We start from the raw sequence: 22,896 nt of genomic DNA, 5'->3' as shown, positions 1-22,896 counted from the left end.
TTTGTGCTTGGGCTCTGTACTACCTGTTTCTCGGTATCTTTCATCTATCCCTGACCAAGCCCACATCTGTTTTGTTATGCTTTCTGTTTATTACTGACTTATTGTTCAAGCAATGACTTTGGACTACAGATGATAAAACTATTAATTTTTTAGTATTTTTTAGTTTTGAGCACTTATTTTGCACTTACATGGTCTTAGCACATAATAGAACATCCCTGGTAAAGAATATTAAGTACAATCATTGTACAGAAATGGTCTGTTAACGTGTATTAGTTGAATTGCACAAAGCCGTTGTAGTGCCAAGCACGTGAATTTGATAGTTCTAATCAAAGGCTAACAAAAATGTAAGAATCAAAGTACTACTATAGCTTAACAATAATTTTCGATTAAAAATAGTCTCAATCTTCTCTGCCACTTGATGAACTGAAAATTAGTATGTACTATTGCAAAATAGTTTGTTTTTGCTGGCACCTCTTTCTGCACCATTACATTAAATTTGTGCATATATACGCAATCATACCAATCAAGACCACTATTGACAGGGTGAGATACAAGCCAGTGAAACAGTAATAATTAGGGCTTTCGGTAGACTCAATGATAATGGCCAGGGCACGCTAATTACAATCCTCTGAAATTTAATTCATGAAGTAATCATAATGTTTATGCATACATATACATCTTAAGTAGGAAAAATCAGTCTACCTCAACATTGCTTTTGGCTCCTTGTATACGCTGAGTCCACATATTGCGAATGAGAGCCCGCCGCTCATCTGATACTCGATCTCCAACAGGAAGTGTACGGTAATCAATCACCTGGAAGAAGAGAAGACTTCTCAAGTTATGTTTATGACAATAGAATTGAGTAAAGGACAGGAACTAAAAGTAATATTAGAGCTTAACCTCTTCTAGTTCTGATAGTTGCTGGACGCGAACCATATTACTGTAGGCACGCTCATAACTCTCCAAAACCTGGAAATGAAAACAATTATAAAACAAACTTCTGTGAAAGCAAATGAGCTTACAGTAATGACTATGTATGTTGATGTTTCAATTCATGACCTTCTTATGGACCATTTTTCAAATCAACTGGTCTACTTGAATAGACACTTGGGGCTATACATGGAGGACCTTTTTGGTTTTCTTCTCATGTTTTTGTTTTAAAAGTTTTTTTAAAATAATTCCATGAAACTAATGATTTTTAATAAAAAAAGTTCAAATATATATACATATAAATTATTATTAATTGTCATAGAAACCCTAAAAAAAAGAGTTATCAAAAACAATCCACGTTATTAATTGTTATAGATACTGGGTTCAAATACAATTTTGGTCCCACTATTTTTTTCAATCTGCAATTTTGGTCACCTCATTTTAATAAAGACATTTAGTCTCAAATTTTCAAATTTAGCAACTTTAGTCAGACCATTCAATGAAAGACAATAAGTAATGAGATATTAATGTTGACTCTCATGTGACACGCTCTAACTAATGTCATACAACGATTATTTGCTTATTTCAAAGTTATTAAGACTATTTTAACATTGACTTCCCACACAGTCGAATCATTTTGCCATTTAGTTTTGATGACAGCAAATCAAACAAAATCATCAAAGGATAACAGTTAGAGTGTACCAAGTGTAAAATGGCATTAATATTTCAGATGTCAGTCTTAATTTGAACAATTGGACTAAAACCTCTGATTTTAGAAATTGGAAGACTAAATGTCACTTTTAATAAAGTAGGAGACCAAAATTGTATTCTTGCCAAAATCTCAATATTAAATGCACTTCAAGGTGTGATTATATTATCGTAAGCATATGTATATGAAGAACAAATATTGGTACATGATTAAATACTGGCACAGCATGCCGTAAAACTTCCTTATCGCATTTCCTAAAACACGGTACTATACAGTGCATAGATTAAACTTCCTGTTATCCATTGATAATGAACCATATGACTAAGCGATGATGCCAAATACAATGAAACAATAAAAAGATTCAAATATCAATACCTAAGAATAAAATCAGTAAGAAAAGTTTATAAACCAAACTCACCAGAGCAGCAAGCTCAGTTGCCAGACATTTTCTAGCTCTTTCTACATACTCGCGTGCTTCATCATACTGCCAACAGATTGCAATCACGAGAATTAAAACTAGAAACATTAAAACCTGGTTGATATTCCTAGCAATAAAATACCTTTCCTCTTCGAACAAGTAGAACGGCTCTGAAGAAGGTACCACTACTACTCCCATCACTACTGGAAGCAGTATTCCCCAAACCTCGAAGTTTTGTTTCATCACCATCATCTAACCGAGACACATATTCTGCCATTTGATCCCATTCTCCCATGTTCCAAGCAGCACTTGCAGCCTAAAGAGCGTTAACACTTAGCACAAGCAGGGAAAAATATCAATCACATTTGAAAGGGGTATAACCAACCATTGATGCCATTTCAAGACGGGCAGCTGGCTCAGCTGGGGTCCAAAATTCTTTACATAGGATATTCAACTCATCCCATTGGGCCAAAGCAGCAAGGCATCTCATTTTACCTGAAAAGCAAGTTTCAATCACTTCCAAAGACAGAAAAAAAAAACCCTAAAAAGTTGAAACTCCAAACTGGTAATATAGTAGTAGGATATTTCAAACATAAAAGAACAGAAATATTCTTTCGTTAAGTAGCATCCAAGTTAAAATGAAGGTAAAGTCATCAGTACAGACCTAAAGTGGCATCCAAGACAAGATGTGGACTTGTTGCTTGAGAAGCCTTTGCAGTATAAGCCTTGAGGGCATCATCCCATCGCTGCAGTTTCTCATACCTAATAGAAACCTACTATCAATCTCTACCTTCCCAAATATAAAAACTAAAATTGTATAAGAAAAATAAGGGATGGTGAACTCAGAAATTAAATGTAAAAGAGTACCATGACTCCTTAAGTTGAAAATCTAGATGCTGTTGGGCATAGGTAAGTATTCCAACCGCAGCCTACAGAAGACAAATGTTTTAGTGAAATGCAGAGATACCATATAACAAAGTTAAAACTACCAAAGCAGCAGCAAAAATGATAAACTTGATAAAAAAAATCATTTCTTTCAACTGAACCTCATGTTGGTGTAATTGGTTGTTTATGTGAATAAGAGCTTCAACTACAGCAACTGGGTTAGCATCCATCTTCTTGGAACGTGCTCCTTCAAATTCCATTTCTTTGTAGTGTAAGGCTTTTGCAAACGCACGACACTGTGTGCCATAGCAAAGCAACAACACATGAAAGGTATAAGGCAAAGTCAAAGAAATAATCCAATATAACAGTAAAGAAGTTGTTTAAAAGAGCACCATGCATTTGAACAAAGACATGCATAATGATGAAGAAATACGCACACATGCTCCCGAAAACACAAGAAAACAGAAAAGACAAGAACCTTCTCAGCAAGAGCACCAAGAAGGCGTATGTCAATAGGAAGAGGTTTCTCATCATGCTCCATGAATTCAGCCTGCAATTTCAGCCAACGAAAACAAGAGAGGAAATAAAAGAGTATCAAAATGTCATAATTTCATCCATCTTCATGCATTTTTAAATTCAATATAAAAAAAGACGTATCAAATAATCAATAAACCTTAGGAAGCATATATAAATGAGATTTAAAAGCCCATATTCACAGACTGAATATACACAACGAGATGAGAAGTCATACCAAATTAAGAAGTGTAGCCAAAATTTCTGGAGGAATATTTGGAGATGAAAATGCCATCTCTAGATTACGAACTAGCTGTTTCTGGCTAGTCTCATTCAGTTGTGCCCAACAACTGACAAATCCAGCTGCAAACAACTCTCGCCCAACAAAAGGCTGTAAAATTCAGAGACAGGTGAAAATCAGAAGCAAAATACTAATGCCGCAATGAAAATGTCTATAGAGAATGAAACCTGCAATTGTGCAAGCAATGAAAATGTCTATAGAGAATGAAACCTGCAATTGTGCAAGCCTGGCACAGGTTCGCAAAGCTGGAGAAGGAGACTCCTTTAGAAGTTGAATACTAAAATGCCTCATCCATTCAGCCCAATCTTCCTTCGTGCTTCGCTGAGAAGCCTCTCCAGCTGTCCGTAATCGACCATCATTCACCTGCATGGATGTTTTGTGAGTGTGACTCCAACTTTGTATGTCAGTTAGTTAGCTGTAGTTTGTTATCTCTGGTTAGGTTTCAGTTGTTAGTGTAAATGCTTTGGTACAGTTACAACTTACTTAGCTAAACTAAATTATAAAAAGAGATTTCTCTGAACATAATGGTGTGCAATCAATATTCATTCAATTCATAATATACGATCTCTTCCTTCTCCCAACAGTTTTCAAGCGACCAGCACAAAAAATGAAAACTAGAGAGCTGAGCCTCTTCGGAAGCGTATATCTGTAAATCCCATCTCCAGATTGCATTTACAAAACTAAAGAATTATTTTATTGATATTAATTATATTCTTGTCATCTCTATAAAATAACCAAAACCTTTAAAAAAAGGAAATAAAAATACGCTGTAATAAATAGGTAGACTTTCAACATTTTTTTTTTCTAATCACTATGAAAATGTTGAGAATACCTTTTTATCCTAATAATCTGTTAATTACTTCACTTCCCTCAAGTTTGTCAATGAATATGAATCATTCTCAACTTGCTTACAAGATCCCAGAATCTGCCAGATGAAGCCCTTTAGTTGTAGTCACTAGGAATCTGCCCGAATCTGAAATCCTATAGCCACTAGGCCTTGGTCAAAATTATCTTTGAATGACTATCAATTTCATTATGTTTGGTCCTACCATGTTGGTCAGGATTCTAAGCAATGCTCGTGACTGATTTATTATTACAGTACAATTACATAGGGATAACTTTAATTTTAAGGTCATCGTAGTAGGGTGTGAAGTCACTTTTTGTTGGATATGGCAATTTATTTGCACTACTTTTCCATTTCTATTACTCAGGATTATATTTTTATTTTCTTATTCTGTTTATATATTTAATTTTACATCCGTAGTTCTCTTTCATTGTGAGTTTTGTGTGTTAGTGGGGTATTAAGGTCAGTTAACGGGAAAAGTTATCTTTTTCTACGTACTACATATATTTTTGTTGTGATTCTCTTCGTTGTGTACAATTGGGATACTGGAATACATAACAGAGGGTTAGTTCCCAGAACCAAGATGAATTTTAAAATATAATTAAGTCTAAAATAAGAAAATGATTAGTATAGAAAAACCTAGTTAAAGAAAAAGGAATTCTCTTTATATTAATTGTTATATATAAGTGTCATTGAAAAATTGTGAATAGAATAAAGAGTGTTACATTCTTATACGGTTTGCGGAGTAACCAACGCATTATAATTTTGCTATTATGACAATGAATTGAAGTGATGAAAATTTTATTCACGATTAGCTTTGAAAATCATAGTTTTACATTTCCTTATAAAAGTCTTACCTAATTTTCAAAACACATAAAATCTCAAACTAGTTGAAGAGATATTCTTGCATGGCTGCATTCTATTCTTGAATTACTTTTCAATTTGAATATATAAATTACAAAATGTCAATTATTATGCTTAGAGTTGACCAGACCACCTCCTGCTATCCTAACATGTAATGAACAGGGGATTTGCATTTCAGCATTCAAACTTTCCATGGTAAGTTTAAACACTGGCCCGTAAGTCACTTAAACCCCGTAAGTCACTTAAACCACGCTCTATAATCAATAGCCTTTGAAAGTAGACTTTAAGTCTAACTATCTCACCAAATTGACTTATAAGATGAGATATACACCAACTTATATACTATAATTTGATCATATTTCTAATCAATATGAAATCTGCAACTCATCCTCCCAAGCCAAGGATTGGACATCTCAAAAATGAGATAAATATCCATGGGTAGCCCGATAATAAGTAGCACGATAGGCTTAACAAACCCTAATAGGATAAACTCAAAAATCTTCTTAATAAGTGAACTTTCAATCTAACTTAATCTTAAAATATCAACATGTAAGATGAAGTTTGCACTCACTTATATAATATAATATGGTCTAAGACAAAAACAAAAGTACAAAAACTTTACAACACACAAGATGGTACCTGGTGGCCTCTGAGTTTATGAGCATCGGATCCATCTTCATAAGGATCAATCTCCACATCATCTAAAGGATCACTAATGACCTCAACAGGAGGCCTTCTATTCAGTCTTTGTGAAGCTGTGATCCCAAGAATAAGTGGCTCCCTTCGCTGCAAACGTCCTTCAATTTCCTCAAATTCCTTGTGCTGCAATATTATGTTATCTTACCTTAGATATTTTGTAATACAAAAAGTACTTAATCTTACAGAAACCTCAAAAGAAAGAAACAGAAAAATAAAGATGGAAAAACTCAAGACCCGCAAGCGATGTTTCTGTAGAAGTTTGTGAATTGATGGAATAAAAATTGTGAAATCTTCGCCAAGTGCATAGGCCAAACAACAAAGTGCATCAACAGCATCCTTTCGGAGCTCGTCATTTTTCCTGTAATACATAAGTTCAATACATAGAGATCAGCAGATTACGTAGGAAGAATGTAAGAGATTATAATAGAATTGAAATGAGCAGATCAAATTATTCAAGAACTATAATAGCCTTCTACTTGTTTTAATGGCAAGTATCAATTACATAAGAGAATCAAGAAATAACAGCTTTTGTCAACCAAGATTATAAGCGGGTGTTAAAAAATAAAATCAAGGAAGAAACAAGAAGGAAATAATAGCAAAACTCTCAACATTCAGCATTCAAAAACAAGCTGCTAACCCTAAGACAGATTGCATGACTAATTCAGGATTCCCGAATGTCCTTAAATCTCCAAGAACAAGCAACCTGCATTTATAACTCAAAGAAACTTATTCTTGATTAAAATATAAAGTCGTGATTCATCCAGGATAATACCAGAAAAACCTAAATCGTCAATTCATTTAGGCATTATCCACCACTTGATTAAAATACTATTATTGAATAGTAATGATTTAATGGATTTACAAACATTTGTTTCACAGTTCCCTGTGTTTTTACTTGCATCTGTCAATAATCACTTATCACACGCAGAAACAAATAATCAAATAAACTTTCATAACAAGAATGAATGGTTGGGGCAACAACCTGATAACTACTAATATATTTTGAAATTTAAGAATTTGCATACTCACCCGTCCAAAACTAACTTCAAGTGATGCACAAGAGAGGATATATGACCAGTGACCTGATGATCAAATAATAGACTTGAACAATCACAAACCAAACACGGAAAATATAAACAATGAATTATCTAGTATAACTGTATATTTTAAAAAATTGAGGGTGAATAGAAGCAAGCACAGAAACAAACCTGAACACGAGGAATCAAGCTTGTCAATGTTTTAATTGCAGCACGTCTTATGTCCACCGAGGCATCCACTTTAAATAGTCGTATTAGAGCTGGGAGAAGCAGATGCATATGTTCATCCAAAGTACCTACACAACCAAAAATAAAAGTGCATGGTTTGCCATGACAATTACTTATGTCACAATTTTCATTATGCACAGTAAATTAATATGATATTACCTCCCATGAAATTGAATGTCTAAAACCTGTTTCAAATAGAAGTGGCACCTGCAATTTTCATCTTACGTTCTTTTTTTATTAATTTCACCAACATATTTCATTCTCACTTTATTATTATGTTCTTATTGATCCTAGATCGATCATGATTGTGTGTAAATTTATAACTTCTTACTCAACATGAATTGCTTTAAATTTGTATCTTTTGTTTTTCAGTATTTACATGTGCAGTATAAATAATTTTGTTAATTTTTTAGCATTTAAGACAGTGATCATCCCACTATAGCATTTTCAGAGATGGCTACTATGCACTGCTATCTGAGATCAATAAATATTCACGCACCATTCTGTCAATAATTGAAACCGAAATACCGAATAGTCACATGCTGGAATTAACACAACCTTAGTTTAGGAAGCTGATTACATTAAATGGAAGCAGAAAAAGGGTAAGTTACAGATGAAAACAAGTTGAGGGAGTCTTGTGGTTGATCAATTGCATAAAGAGAAAACTAGAGCCACACTCTCACTCTCTTGGACACACTATTACTGACAAAGATTTAATGGAAATCACAAAAATTATGGGTCTCACATTTTATGCTATAAATCTCATTTTAAGCGTCAACTAAAGAGAGATTTTAGATTTTCAAAAAAATTTATTTGGAGGAGTATTTTGTGAGTATGCCCCTTGAGTAAAAATACAATCAATATTCTACAGGAAAGGTTACTTACCACCAAACACTTCTAGAGTGTGAAGGATATCAAGAACATAAGTGTAGTCATTGCACCGTTCTGCGTCACTAAGGACCTGAATACAACCTGGCAGAATAACTGGAAGATATGTTCTAAATTCATCATTGAGAGCCAGGCAAAGCTGTTCAACCAGGTGAAGAACCTGCAACATCAAAGAAAATAACAAACAATAATCATAGACCACAAAAATATATCCCTTGTTTGTTTTAACTAAACTGGGGAACAAACAACACTAACTGGATAGCCAAGAGCAGGACGAGAAGGTGCTGGAAGAGTGAATGCTGACCAAAACTCAGATATTAGAGATAGCAAATCTTGCAAATATTTCCGAATGTGCTGCACAACCACAAATCACACTAGAGCTTGTAAACAAAGTACAGTAATAATCATAAAAGATTGGATATTTTAAAGACAATAAAATCTACCTGGCGCACAATAGACACCAGAGTTCCAAGCTTCCAAGTTATAAAATCTTTTAAACTATCTTCACATGTGCGAACAGTATGAAAAAGATCAGGCAAAACCTACAAGGAGGGTGCAAAAGTAATGAAAAAAAATGGACACAAATTCAATTGGATTCAGATGCAATAAATGAGTGTACTTAATGTATCAAGTCAGATATAAAATAAAACTTAAGAATAAGAAGGTAAGAGTAAGAATAAGAATAAGAGCTAACCTTTGGCAAGTACGGAACGCAGCCAAGTCCCATCGACTGACCTCAAGCAAAAACAAAATCATTTTGGCAATAAATATCAGTAATATATGGAACTGACGTGTTATTCAACAACATCCAACTAATCAAACAGAAAACAATATTATTTAGCTATGAAAGGCCCAAAGTGATACACAAGAAATCTTAACATGTAATCACTGCAATGAAAGTGCATTGTGGTGTAGTGAAAATGTCTATTTGCTTGTGACCTAAGATGGCTTTTTAGAAAGTAATGGAAAAGGGTTGATGGACTCTCCATTATCTGACACTAAGAAAATTTTTACTAGTGAGAATTCAGAAAGATAACATTTTCAATATTGTATCAAACATTTGTTCAAGTTTTCATCAAAGAAGGTTCAAGGTTCAGCCCGCTCAAATTTTCAGGTCCACAACCACCTCTAGTAACTCCACCAAAATATGTGAATTGTTATGAAGTATAGGAGCAGAGGGATAAACTACAAAGAACACATATGACACCTTTTCTTCTCTTTTCCCCCCTTCTTACAATCCATTAAGAAACCAGAGAGTACAAATCAGGAGGATCATAAATACTTCTTAAACAATGCCATACAAAAAACAACGAGGGAAGAAAGAAAAAGAAAGAATGCATTATATGCATCTTTTATGCTGCATACCTTGAATATGAACATAAGAGACCCAACCACCTTTAGGTGATAACTAGCAAGTGATGGATCCCTCAATATACGCATTAGAGAATTAATCGCAACCTTAAATCACAAAAACGAAGTCATAAACATTGAAAGAAGTGGGAAAAATCAGAACAATATTAACAATAATGTACATAAGGTACCGTGGAGTAGTAGTCATCCGAAGAAGCAAAAGAAGGCCAAAGGTCCATGGGAAATTCGTCCATAGACTGAATCTGTTGACTTGAATCGCTAGCAGGGCGGGTAACGTCTCCATGAGGTCCTGGCAAGGTTTTCTGATTTCGTTTATGCAAATGAGGATCCAGAGCACCCATAATGCCGAGAACCTGGCAAAACCCAAGTACAATTTAATTAAGTAAACATGCCTATATTAAAACGAATTCTCTACTTTAATTCTAATTCCTATGATCACCTTCAGTACTTCTCGTCTGGTGGACCATACTAGCTCACCATTCAGTAATTTTAAGAGTAACCCCAGTAACTGTGGATACTCATTATATGGAGTTATAACATACCTGTCAAAACAAAAACAGACATAAGAACATGAATACATAAAAAATTGAGTATATTACACAGACTCTGAATCAAACACTAATTTATTCTTCATATGAATATGAACTCAACTCTCAAATAATACATAATAAACAAGCCAAAACTCTCTCTCTCTCTCTCTCTCTCTCTCTCTCTCTCTCTCTCTATATATATATATATATATATGTATGTATGCATGTGTGTGTATACATATATAATCAAATACTAAAAAAAAAAATCTTGAACCCAGAAATTTGCACGACTATTACCTTTTTTAACAGTTTCAACATTATTAGTGGCAAAATTCATAAAAAGTGATAATGATACACAAAAATACAAGTGGTTATTTTTATATATTAACAAAAATAACTATGCATATACCCTGTGCTTTGCACAACTTGACCAAGTGTAGCAACAGCCACTTCCCGTTTGGCAACAGCAGCTCCATCTAATAAAGCTTCAACGATTAAAGGCATAAGTTCCGGAATGTATTGCCTCATTGCAAAACCACCCTAAACAACCAAAATCCAAATAAGTTAGTTAACAACAAATATGAAAGACAAGCATGTTAGAAGAGGGAAATTTACTGACCACCCTCGCAAGATCCCCCACAGTTACAAGGACTCCACTAATAGTTCCAGTATTGGCATTAACATCAATAAGTCTGGCCACGAGTGCCTGATATAATCAGAAAATCACTAAGATGCCAAATGTAATAAAACAGGAATGTATCTTTAACACCAGAACTAATTAAACCTTATGAATTGGAGCAATGTATGGAAGTATTAGCCGTTCACAATTCCTTATCAAACAGCCAATTAATTTTGCACTTTCTTCTTTGCATTTGCTGTCTGCACTGCTGACATAACAAGAGAATAAAATGGACATGTAATAGAAAAGCTCTTCATCCTTCTAAAAAATGAACTCCAAAACAATGAATCTTTCCATATATGTCCTTTATCTACCAATAAAGTAAATACTTCAACATTACCTCTGCTCTAAGTATGTTAACAACTGTATAAGATGGCGACGAAGAGCTGGAAGAACATAAGCTGGATTTTTCTCTGACAACCTACCAGCCACAGATATTGCATACTCTCTAACATCAAAATCCTGTAGAATTGGATACTTCAACATCAACATAAAGCAAAATAATGGAGCTCCAATAACTAACTACTGGAAAATAAGATCCTATTCAAGTATACCAGACCATATGATGATATCATAACCAAAATACAAGCGCGCAAAGGAGCCATAATATTGAAGCTGTGCATACTTTTTTCAAGGAATGAACACCGAATTTTTGTTCATAAGCCAAGTATGCGGAAATTGTAAACAGGGGTCTCCTATGTGTGCCCATGGGTACAAGATAAGAAGATAAAAATAGAAAGTTCTTATTCAAAAAAGAAAATATTTACTACCCAAAAAAGAAAAACATTCAAATGTTTGTGTCTTTTAGTGATTTAAACCATTTAAGAGTATATATTTTCTTTCATACCATGTTTCTCCCCATAGGCACACATTACAAAAACTTATTATTTAAAAAATGAAGGAAACATAAAGTTTCAGCTTCAAACACAACAAGAGGGCCACTAAAAGCTGTGTGCCAACATATTCATCATGCACCATTTCTGAAGTAAAAAAAAAAAAAAAACAGATAAGTGTTATTCCCAAAATATCCAATTACCACCCTTGAAGAAAATTCAAGGCAACTGCCCATACACAAATCAGCCAATAGAGCCTACTGAAGATTAAACAACACAAAATAAAAATCTAAAGGCCAAATGGCGTCATCCCAATACAAGGTACGTTAGTTATAATACCTCATCATTTAAAGCAGCAAATACTGCATTCAGGTTATCAGCCTGGGCCAAATACTCATCAAAACCTCTATCTCCATGCAGAGAAGTAAAGATAGAGTGTCGAACAGTAACATCAGCATCTGCAACAGCAGAAATAAGAAGCTTCTCCACAAGCTTCAGACAATCAAAATCAGTTAGCAACAAAATAACAATAATAACAAGAAAAAAAAAAGACTAAACAACAAAATAACAATAATCTTATCCCACTAGGTGAGGCCAGTCATATGGATCACACAACGTCATTGGACTCAATCAAAGTATATATTTTCAGAAATATTATTCTATACCAGATCCCTTTTTAATGATTTCCTCTAAATTTATTCTTGTGCTCCCTTTATTTCTTTTCTAAGGATTAAAAACCATGTAATCTACTCTCCTCGCCAGTGCCTCAAGTGGCCTTCTTACATGTGTCCAAATCACCTTTAACCAATTTTCTAACATCTCATCCATCATAGGTGTCACATAAATGTCTCTTCAATCATTTCTAAATATTTAATGCTAATAAAAGAATAAAAAGCATAAAAAAAAATACAACATACCCAGACAGCAACATTAAACTTATTAAGAATATGCCTTTTAACAAAACTACCAATTCTTGAAACCCGTGATTTCCTTAACAACCACTTTACAAAGCTAATTAATAAGCACTTTGGTGGCACGTAACTACTTTGAAAAAATATTGTTAAATAAATTTGCACGCCCCTATATTTTTTGGATGTTCAAATGAATCCATTGGGTTACATTAGTTTCGAAGTTTTCAAAAAAGGTCCCTGCCATTAGATCGCTTTTATACATTGTTAGATTCAGTAACCCAATCAGGAGTTGTTGAAACTGTACACCAGATGACTTGCATTTAAATCCCATATAGTTGAAAAAAAAAACTGATTAGGTCACTGAATCCAGCCTACAATTAGAAAATTATCATAAAGCTCAAATACTAGAAGAGTTAGAACCCAACTACAATTTTTAAAGACTATGCTGGTGACTATGCTGGGCATCCAATTACAACAATTTTAAATATAGGAACATATCTGAACATCCCCAAAATTAAGAGAACTACGCTGGGGGAATTCATTTCTTTCCAACAGCACCACATACATAGGGGAAAGAATATATATTCTCTAACTCCTAACAAATTTTGAATAAAAACCTATTCCACAATCCAACATCCAGAAAATGGATTTGCAAATCTAACTATGAAATGGCACCATGCACCAATAACTTCTTTAGATTATAAGCCAGCTGCTCTTATCCATATGACTCTCGTTAGAGAAATAAATTCTAATAGGCTTAAGCAGGTCTACCAAAGGAGAGTCAGGAGGTATGCAAGGCATAATAACATCTATATAATAAGAGGAATGAAAACTGGCAGATGTTACTGTTATTACTAAACAAGGAACTCTGATAAACAATAAAAGCAAATTAAGTGGGCGTCACACTTTTCTAGTGGGTACATGGGAGCGTATCCATCTTTGTAATCTACCGAGATCCAGTGCTATACATACCCATATTATGACAGGGTCTGAACTTAGGGTTCAACAATTCTTCTACTCTTCATCTAACTTCAGAACCAGTTGCATCAAATTGTATTCCCTCTCAGATTATTTTAACATTAATATCTTCACAGATACCAATCCTAATTGAGAACTAACTTTATCAGCATATCTTACATGACCTAATAACTCAACATTGGGTTCAACAGATATGAAATACACAACTTTGTGGAAATTATTCTCTGGTTTTTACTTTGCTTGACTTCCCTTCATTTTCTTGGTCATTCCTTTCACTAACTTGCTAAACCTTTAAAAGTAACAAAGAAAAACTGTATCAACTTCTAACTTCTTTCTGCTAGCTTAAATAGGTTTGCACTTAACCATAAACTATATAATACCACAATCCAAAAGTTTCACAAACCAAAACCCTATCAAAGTTAGAAATCAAATGACCAAAACCAAGCACAGAACACCAATTAAAGAAGCTTCTCCCAGAATAAAAACTTAAAGAACAAGTAATAATATTTCTGAAAAATGAAACTGAACAAAAGATATAAAATGTGTTAAATCACAAAACCTCCTCCACAAGGCGCCGGCGCTTGCCCCCTGAACGAGTCAGCCTGCTAGAACCAAAATGTGTGCATGCTATAGCAGAGAAAGAACTGGCGATTAATCTGCAACAACATAGGGCTGCATCTTTTCGTGTAGCCCCATCGTCGTCATCCAAATAGACAACAACTGATTCTCTAGCAAACTCAAGTAGTTCATGGCCCTATATCAACAGAATAAAATGAAATTAAACCTCTAGTAATTCCCAACAACTTGTAAATAAAATAAAATAAATATTTTCAACAAATATGAATGTCATTAAAGAAAATAAGCAACAGAACCTTAAAGTTAAAACGAGCAAGAGTTTGCAAAGCAAGTTGTATAAGAGCAGAGCCATTAAGCTCTGAGACTTGCTGAGGTGTATTTACTATTGTCCCTCTGCCCACGCTTTGTGAAGACCTCCCCAGATGATAATGGGATTTAGAAAGAACCATAGATATGCTGTCTAGTAACCGGTCTTGAATGGTTGGCAGCAGAGACGGAATGCTGCATAAAAAATAAAACAATGATAAATATGCCTTTCAAAATCAATCACAAGAAAGGTTATAGACTTTGCTCTAAGCCAACACTATACCTGGTACTTATTTGCTCCAGGGCTTCCACAAGCACAGTAGAAAGGCCAGTAGAAAACATTATATCCAAAAGTCCTCGTACATGAGGTTCCATTGCTGAGCCCATTGCTTTAGCAATACTTCCAACACAAGCCAGGGCCTCAAGTGAAGGTTTGATCCTACGTGGAGCAATCTACATTAACAAAATGACCAAACTGTCAATTCAGATCCTTAATAGGACGAAATAACCAAGCACTTCTCTAGATAGGAAAATTATGGCACAAAACTAGCATCCAATAACAGTGACTGAAACATACCGCCTCACGTAAGTGAGTAGTTATTGTCGGCAAATAATGGATGAGTTCCCCATCCAGTGCCCCGGCCATCTCTCCGAGAGCAATGAACCCACTATCACGATCTTGTGGTGCTTTCAAGACAGAAAGAATATGATCCATGCATATCTGCAAGGAATTTCATCTCCATGGGCACTCAAACAAATAAATTTTAAACTTCCACAATAGTCTTCATTTTCCAAGTCATCCCAGACTAAGAAAGCATAATAAAGTAATAGAGCAACGTTCACATACAGTTAAGTAGTTGGTGACAAAACGATCCCGTAGAAAATGTGCAATGCGAGGCAACAATGAAGTTATGCTCAGGCGAACAAGTCGATCCCTGTGCTCAAGGTATCTGAGAACAATTTCGGCAACTTCACGGTATCGCGACATCATAAATTCACCAGTATTCCTGCACAACCATAATTAGCGATGTATGAATGATAGCATACCCAGGTAAGAGATTTCTTACTATAAAGAATGGAAAACATGCAGGGACCAGGGTAGTTAATATTTTGACAGTCATCATAACAGCATGGATGGTTATGATTTGAGAACTGATTGGTTAAGCTGTCATTAAGTTTAGAAGATTTTAACTACAATGTGATAGGTGTTCAGTGGTTAATAGAGTATTGACTGAAAATTGTGGAGAAAAGTTAAGGACAACAAGGACTCTCAAATTTCCTGAGTGTTGAGTTTCCTTTTGTACACTTCCTGGTTTTTTATAGAATCAGGTAAAAACACCCCAACCCATTGTTATTATCAAAATGAACGTATTAAATTGAGCAGAGTGCTCTACAATACTTAATTTGGATTCCAGAGTCACAGACTCCTCCAGAGAGATCTCTCTCCTCTTAGGTAATTCTCATATTCTTCATAACTCTCTCCCCTTACCTCACACTCCCCCATATACCTGAATGCCCATACAAACAGCAATCTCAAGCTACGTCCTCTCTCTCCTCTAACTAATTTTCATTCCCTGGCCCCACTTTCTTTCTTCTAGAACACACATTCCATATTTTGGGCCTATCCTGATTTATTTCACTCGTTTTCTTCTCCTGCTGTACCAGCCCACTATCCAGTGCCCTATCAGTTTTCTTCTGTCTCGAACCTGTGATATCTCTTTTATTTAGATCTTGAAAACAGAATAAAATCAATAAAATCCCTATTTATTTTTCTTTTCTACTTCATCTAAATATTATCCAATTCTCTAACAAAATAGTGTGAAAAGATTAATAACTAGTATCTGCCACAAATTTCAAAATCCAAGTATATAAAAAAAAGGATAAATTTATTACAGTAAACCAACTCTTGATTTTACTGCATTCTCATATAAATTAACTATTCACAAATCTGCAATATAAGGTTGATAATACTAATCTCCATCATAAGCTATTCATAATTTTTTTTTTGTCTAAATCACGATTCGTGAAGGACAGAACATTTGGCGCCACACACGTTGCCTAGTGATGGTAACAGTCACCAATACCACACTATAGTGACACTACAAGATTCAAAATCCAAACCGCAGACATGTTTTCAGTAGAGGCCATTGCAGCTCCAGTTGTGGCCAAAAAGCAGAACTAGTGTAAGGAGTTTCAAAAGGACATGTTGACATCTTCTAACAATTGTGATCTTTAGGGAAAACCCTTTTTTTCCTAATTTTCCTACCAAATCACAGTCCCTAGTGTCCAGACAGATGCACCCATCTCCAACAGTATTTCTGCAGCCCTATGTTCATGTTGCACCCTTTGTTCAGTCCACTGTCACAGTAGATCCCACTTTCTTGAAACAGATATTTCAAGTTTCATCTTTTACCAAAGCAGGTTCTCTTCTACCACTTCTTTACAATTTCTATCTTGGGTACTTTTATACATTTGACCAGCTGCTTATATATAGTACACTTTTATATCTCATACAAAGTATTTTGTAGCAGCCATCAAACTATAGGATTGTTCGAGTAGCCTGCTCCGCAGCAATGACCAGGCTTGATAACTATGTCTAGTACCAGTGCTGAAGTAAACCATGCAAGAATTTCCAAGATTGCAGATGTTGCGAACATAAATTTATTCACATATGCACTCCACATACACAAGCATATAATAAATTAATAATGATCACAAAAGGGAAAACAGACACTTGTTTATGTACAATTCTAGATTGAAAAAATCAAACAATGCGTATTGAAATTAACCTCAAAAGCTCTCCAACAGCAAGCAGTGAACCATGTATGCTGTGCACAGGTGCATTTTTACCCAACCCATCTTGCGTTGCTTCAAACATTCGGTAGTACCTATCATCAAAAAGAAAATGAAGGATTCACTTTCAGATTTCCAGAAACACAACAGCATACTTATGCAAATGAAAACCCCACAGAAAGCCCTGGTCTGCTTGATCCCTCAAATATCAACAGCATAATCATCAATGTGTATTCAAATGACCAAAGATATACCCTTTTTCTGTAGTTATTCACAGGCCGATTATATTAAACTTTTATTGATTACTGGTCCAGCCCATAATTTTTATTACCAGCATGGAGAACACAATAAAGTAAAAAGCTCAATGACTTAATAAAAAATTTGGTGCAATTTATTACTGCAGAACCAAGCATTATCTGAGGCAGCAAACAGAGGAACTCCTTGTTTGAAATAGCAAACAACTTTGACATTGTCAGTTGAATGAAATTGTATTTTAACATAATCATGAAGAGATAAATTATCATAAAATGACTGCCATAATCATTCGTGGTTAGGATGAGAACATCAGCTTTCAAAGTGAATTCATTGATTGAGTCTACTGATTTGATTTGATTTTTCAAACTTCTCAGTGACAGTTTATTTGAAGTTCATCTAATCTAAGTACATCAACCGTCACCAAAGGCTAGCGACAAAACAGCATTACTACCGCCTACCAGCTTCATATTTACTATAGCTTTAAATGTTATACATCCTAAGAATTAAAGAACTAACCACTGCACACGCCATCGTGTCTCGCGCTTCTCGATAACACGAAGGCAAGCTCGTAATGCCTCCACGGCCCGCTCACGAACTGGCAACGCTGGATCTCTCAGAGCAACCCAGATAGCATCGACAAACTCTGGCACGTGGACATTGAAAACAGTGGAAGCATTTTCTGCCATTTCCTGCATGAACAAAATCAAACGACGGCACATACTCTTAGGAACAAACCGGTTCTAAAGTTATGATGGCATTAAAAAACAGTCGAAATTCATTGAAAGAATTTGTGAATAAATAAATTCCAAAGGGATGGAAACAGGCAGGATAAAAGAAAACTCACCCATTAGAAAATGAAATTCAAGAATCAAAACATCGAGCAATTTTCATCAAAATAAGAGCAATAGTAATGGCACTTACTTTCAAGATTAAGACAGCAGCAAATCGACGATACTCCACTCTATTCCCTCGAAGCCAATCCAGGGCAATTTTAACCTGAAAAAGATGGGCAAAGGAAAAATAAAAATACAGCAGAGTGAAGTGAAGTCGGAGACCAAGATAAAAGAATGCAGTGCAAGAACCTGGCGTTCGACTTCATCGGCGGTCATAGCCCCGCCAGCCCTAGCGAGGTGACCAAGAACCCTACTAGCAAGAACCAAGATTTCGGGATCACGCTTGGTGTCGAAGACAATTCGCATGTAGCTGGAAAATCTGGAGACCTTGGAAGCATTCTCCCCAAGCGCCACATCTATCAACTCGTCAATAGCCCTGAGAGCTCCCAGATTCTCCGCCACATCGCCGCTCTCCAAAAGGCTGGATATCCTATCATACAACTGATCCATAAATCGAGAAAATGCCTCACCGCTAATGTCACGAGCTTCTTCCTCCAGATGCTTCTTCAGTGCAAGGGAAGCACCCTCCTGAGCGAGTGAGTGTGTGTGAGTGAGTGAAGTAAAGTGATTAATACGATAGAAACTGAATTGAATTTGAATTGTATGTGATTACCTTGGGAGTGCCGCGAGTGCATAAGTCGGCGAGGATGCGGTTGAGAGCATCGCCGGGTCCCGGTCCGACGGAGGGCGGGCCTATGTAACGGTGGGACTGAGAGGCGGTGGCCATTTATTTGGGTAAAAGCTGAGCCCTAAATTAGTTAGTTAGGATTGAGAGAGAGAGTGTGGAAGTATTAATGAGAGAGAGAGAAAGGGAGGGAATATTTTAGAATGAGAGGGAAGGGTAGTGTAGAGTCCGACATCGCTGCATCATCGCCATGCCTACTTCTCAACTGAGGGATTCAGTATAGAATAGGGAGGTGTCAGGTGGACTACCTCTCGTGGAATGTAATTCACACCCACCAACAACTTTATTATATATTTCTCATTTCTAATTTTATGTTTATCTTTATTTTAGTTAGTACCAACGACAACTATTATATTTTTTTATTTTATCGATTAACTTAGTTTTATATAATTATGGGTTCTTGAACAAGTTCTTGTTCTTGATAGGTAGTACTATCATTATATTATGAAAAAATATTAAAAAAATAAAAAATATATATAATAAAATTATATTGTGCATAAAAAAGGAAAATAGCCACGATCAGTTATAATTGTTTTTTTTTTTTTACCAATAGTTCCAAATAGTTCAAAAATTTGTCACTTGACATTAATTAAAAAAAGTTAACAAAACTGTCAATTATAAAGATCATACAAATAATACTAATCAATGTCTTTTGACATCAATTAAAAAATTATTGATTAACATCAATTGATATTATTATTTTTTTTCAAATATCAGTTAAGAAAATATTTACAAATTCTGACTAAAGAATAACATCAACCCAAATCTACTACAAAAAAATAACTTTTTTTATACTTTTAAATTCTTAATAACTTTTTAGTATTTAAATATTTTTTCGTTTTTAATAATAATTAAAATAATTAAAATTCATTAAATTTATTTTTTCTATTCACAAAATATTTTAAAAATAGAATGATTTAAAATAAAATTAATTTAGTTTCAATGTAATTAAATATCTTAAAAATTACAAAATTTCTTACCCAAATAGAAAAGATGTGCTAAATATATATTTAATGTAGAACTTAATCATTAGCTTTCAAGAATAGGAAGTTATACACAAGAAGTTATTTTATATTCATCATGGTGATTAACTATTTTATAACTTCCTGATTAACTCTACCCTTGAAATGAAAACTCAATTAAGAGTCTAATAATTGATTTTTTAATAAACTATTTTCTATCTTTTTTTTTTATTTATCGTTCAACCCATTTTTTTACATCATATATGTAAAATATTTATTAACTTTATCATTGATCAGTATTAAGAAATTTAAATTATTATTTTAAGTTGAGTTTTTTTTTTGAACTACAATTTTTTATCCACAAATTAAAAATAAACAAAGTTTAAAGATCAAACTATTAGTTTTAAATATTCCATCGCGCAATTGTTCACTCTGCTTTAACTATTTATGTTGCTATTCAACAGTAACAATATATGTATGTATGGTAATATTATTAATTTAATAATAACCATTAAAAAAATATATCAAATATGATTTTTGATTAATAATAGTACAACAACTTTTATACCCATAACATATGGGTATTAAATTCTCTAATGTAATGCATAAAATAAAATGTAAAAAAAAATCTACAAAGAAACCCCAAATGGAATGAAAGAGAACAAACCTAGAAAATCAGAATTCAATATAGGTAAAACGTCTCATATTTTCCTTAAAATGATTTTATTATCAATTTAAAATGCTATTAAATTATCATTTACGTGTATTGTTTAAAGAAATTCATCCCCTTATCAATATCCAACTGTAAAGAAAAAAAAAATACTAAGATTAGTGTTTTTACAAAATCTCTTTTCTCCATGCAAATAATTCTTAAAGAAAAAAAAATGTGTTTTAGAATTTAAAGTAGTTAATTGTACAAAATTGATGGAGAAAGTAAATGTTAGGATAAAATATATACCATTTATAGAGACTTAAAATAATTAATTTTACAGAAAATGTTTCTAATAAGACGAAGTAAGAGATTAAAAATATCATATAACGAGGCATTAAGATTTAGGATTTGATAACTTGCTAATCCTGGACTTATTATAAAGAGTAATAAAACATTATGATAGGAGAGTTAATTTTGTGAGTTGGCACACCTTAAATTTGAAATATAAATACCCCATACTCTTCTCCAAAACCCAAAACCCCAAACTTCTATTCTCACCATGATGAAGAAAAAATGCAGTTCAGGTCGCCAAAAGATTCCAATCGAGAAAATATCAAAAAAAGTCACCTACAAGTCACGTTTTCAAAGCGTCGTTCGGGACTCTTCAAAAAGGCCAGTGAGCTCTGCACACTCTGTGGAGTAGAAATTGCGATCATCGTTTTCTCTCCCGCGGACAAGGCCTTTTCGTTCGGCCACCCCCGAGTTGAATTCGTGATTGATTGTTACGTAACTTCAAACTCAAACTCATCACCTGAGTGTAATCGCAGTGGTAGTGGTCACCAACTCGTTGAGGCTCATCGCAGCGCTAATATTCGTAATCTCAACACGCAACTTACTCAGATTATTAACGAGCTAGAGATGGAGAAAAGGCAAGGAGAAGAGATCGATCCAGCGTGGAAAACCAGAGAGAGGCAATTCTGGTGGGAAATCCCGGTGAATGAACTTGGATTGCAAGAGTTACAGCATTTGATGTTTTCATTGGAGGAACTGAAGAACAATGTTGCAAATTACGCTACTCAAATAATGTCGATGGACCAAACAACTCTTGGGCCAACAGTTACTGTGCCCGGGCCCGGGCCCAATCGATTTGGGCCTTATGATGCTGAGATTTACGCTAATGGCACCGGTTTGAGTTTTCCATATTGATTAAAGACTAGTACCTCGCTACCCGTATCCTTATTTTCCATTCTAATAAAATTGTTGTAAAATCTTAGAATAATATAAAAAGATGGCTCTTTATTATTGCGTTTGTTATTACATGTACTAAATTCCAAAGTGGTGGATGTTACATGAGAGAATCAACGGCAGATCGTAACAACACACACAAAAAATATCATTAATTGCCTGCATACAATTGTCATTTTCCTCCATTAATATTAATTGACTATTTTCTAATAAAAATAATTGTATGCAGTGCTTTAAGGAGAAACTTTCAAAGGAATAGTCATAGGAGGTGTACATTTGCAGTAGAATAAGAATGTCAAACATTTTCAAACCTGTCATATGTAAGTGCGAGTAAAAATACGTTAAATACTAAACTTAAAATCTATCTTAGACCAAAAACGATTACTAAGAAAAGTCATTTTAAAGAAATTTCGTAAGCTTGCTAGTTAGTATATAGTGCATAATATATTATTATATTTTTCTTCTTCTTATTTTTATTCTTATTCTTATTATTATTATTATTATTATTATTATTTAATATAGTACTTATATAAAATATATAGTTCATGTATTACAGTTTACATACAATAATGATGTAAAACTCGGGTATTATTAATATTCATATAGAGGTATAACTGACCTAGGTTGAGTTTTATATAATCTTTTATTCAACCAATTTAAATTTAACTGGGTAAAGAATTATCAAATTTACCGCAATCAAGCTCAATTATAACTGAAATGGGGAACAAGTCCAGTAATTTAAATAATACTTTAAAATAAATATTTCAAATATTTTTAATAATAATAAAGATGTGAGATAATTATAATTTATGATGCACAGATACGATACGTGTATCAGATACGATACGTGTGGATACGACACATATTCGATATGTCGTCAATATGTTTATTTCATTTTTAAAATAATAAGG

The 22,896-nt window shown here is 34.1% G+C and overlaps 1 protein-coding gene and 1 pseudogene across 2 annotated transcripts in view; one reads left to right on the top strand and one right to left on the bottom strand.

Annotated features, from left to right (window-relative positions):
* The window catches only part of TOR (target of rapamycin), a 28,917-nt gene extending 9,530 nt beyond the window's left edge, over positions 1-19,387 (bottom strand). Inside the window, exons 1-37 of one of the 2 annotated variants that reach the window (XM_028057512.1) lie at positions 19,055-19,387; positions 18,631-18,969; positions 18,470-18,544; positions 18,065-18,237; positions 17,290-17,388; positions 15,348-15,507; positions 15,078-15,221; positions 14,784-14,953; positions 14,491-14,695; positions 14,178-14,372; positions 12,069-12,221; positions 11,237-11,358; positions 11,002-11,104; positions 10,837-10,923; positions 10,627-10,757; positions 10,127-10,229; positions 9,858-10,040; positions 9,682-9,774; positions 9,011-9,046; positions 8,760-8,858; positions 8,572-8,670; positions 8,314-8,476; positions 7,372-7,496; positions 7,193-7,245; positions 6,398-6,521; positions 6,104-6,286; positions 3,967-4,119; positions 3,694-3,846; positions 3,421-3,492; positions 3,104-3,238; positions 2,925-2,986; positions 2,722-2,819; positions 2,443-2,552; positions 2,200-2,373; positions 2,058-2,123; positions 901-969; positions 703-813 (exon numbers count right to left, since the gene is read on the bottom strand). In XM_028057512.1, the coding sequence (XP_027913313.1) occupies positions 703-813; positions 901-969; positions 2,058-2,123; positions 2,200-2,373; positions 2,443-2,552; positions 2,722-2,819; positions 2,925-2,986; positions 3,104-3,238; positions 3,421-3,492; positions 3,694-3,846; positions 3,967-4,119; positions 6,104-6,286; positions 6,398-6,521; positions 7,193-7,245; positions 7,372-7,496; positions 8,314-8,476; positions 8,572-8,670; positions 8,760-8,858; positions 9,011-9,046; positions 9,682-9,774; positions 9,858-10,040; positions 10,127-10,229; positions 10,627-10,757; positions 10,837-10,923; positions 11,002-11,104; positions 11,237-11,358; positions 12,069-12,221; positions 14,178-14,372; positions 14,491-14,695; positions 14,784-14,953; positions 15,078-15,221; positions 15,348-15,507; positions 17,290-17,388; positions 18,065-18,237; positions 18,470-18,544; positions 18,631-18,969; positions 19,055-19,168 (4,734 nt within the window). In that variant the 5' untranslated portion in view covers positions 19,169-19,387. The remainder of the gene's footprint in view (positions 1-702; positions 814-900; positions 970-2,057; positions 2,124-2,199; positions 2,374-2,442; positions 2,553-2,721; positions 2,820-2,924; positions 2,987-3,103; positions 3,239-3,420; positions 3,493-3,693; positions 3,847-3,966; positions 4,120-6,103; positions 6,287-6,397; positions 6,522-7,192; positions 7,246-7,371; positions 7,497-8,313; positions 8,477-8,571; positions 8,671-8,759; positions 8,859-9,010; positions 9,047-9,681; positions 9,775-9,857; positions 10,041-10,126; positions 10,230-10,626; positions 10,758-10,836; positions 10,924-11,001; positions 11,105-11,236; positions 11,359-12,068; positions 12,222-14,177; positions 14,373-14,490; positions 14,696-14,783; positions 14,954-15,077; positions 15,222-15,347; positions 15,508-17,289; positions 17,389-18,064; positions 18,238-18,469; positions 18,545-18,630; positions 18,970-19,054) is intronic. The other variant, XM_028057513.2, reaches the window with a different exon arrangement.
* Positions 19,388-20,990: 1,603 nt separating this feature from the next.
* Positions 20,991-22,025, top strand: LOC146888538 (agamous-like MADS-box protein AGL61; annotated as a pseudogene).
* Positions 22,026-22,896: the final 871 nt, after the last annotated feature.

Source organism: Vigna unguiculata, chromosome 2 (assembly GCF_037176805.1).
Source record: "Vigna unguiculata cultivar grain cowpea cultivar isolate G323 ecotype 2 chromosome 2, ASM3717680v1, whole genome shotgun sequence".
In the NCBI taxonomy this organism is placed as follows: Eukaryota; Viridiplantae; Streptophyta; class Magnoliopsida; order Fabales; family Fabaceae; genus Vigna; species Vigna unguiculata.
Note: the sequence above shows the minus strand (reverse complement) of the source record. Positions and strands in the feature narration are given on the sequence as shown.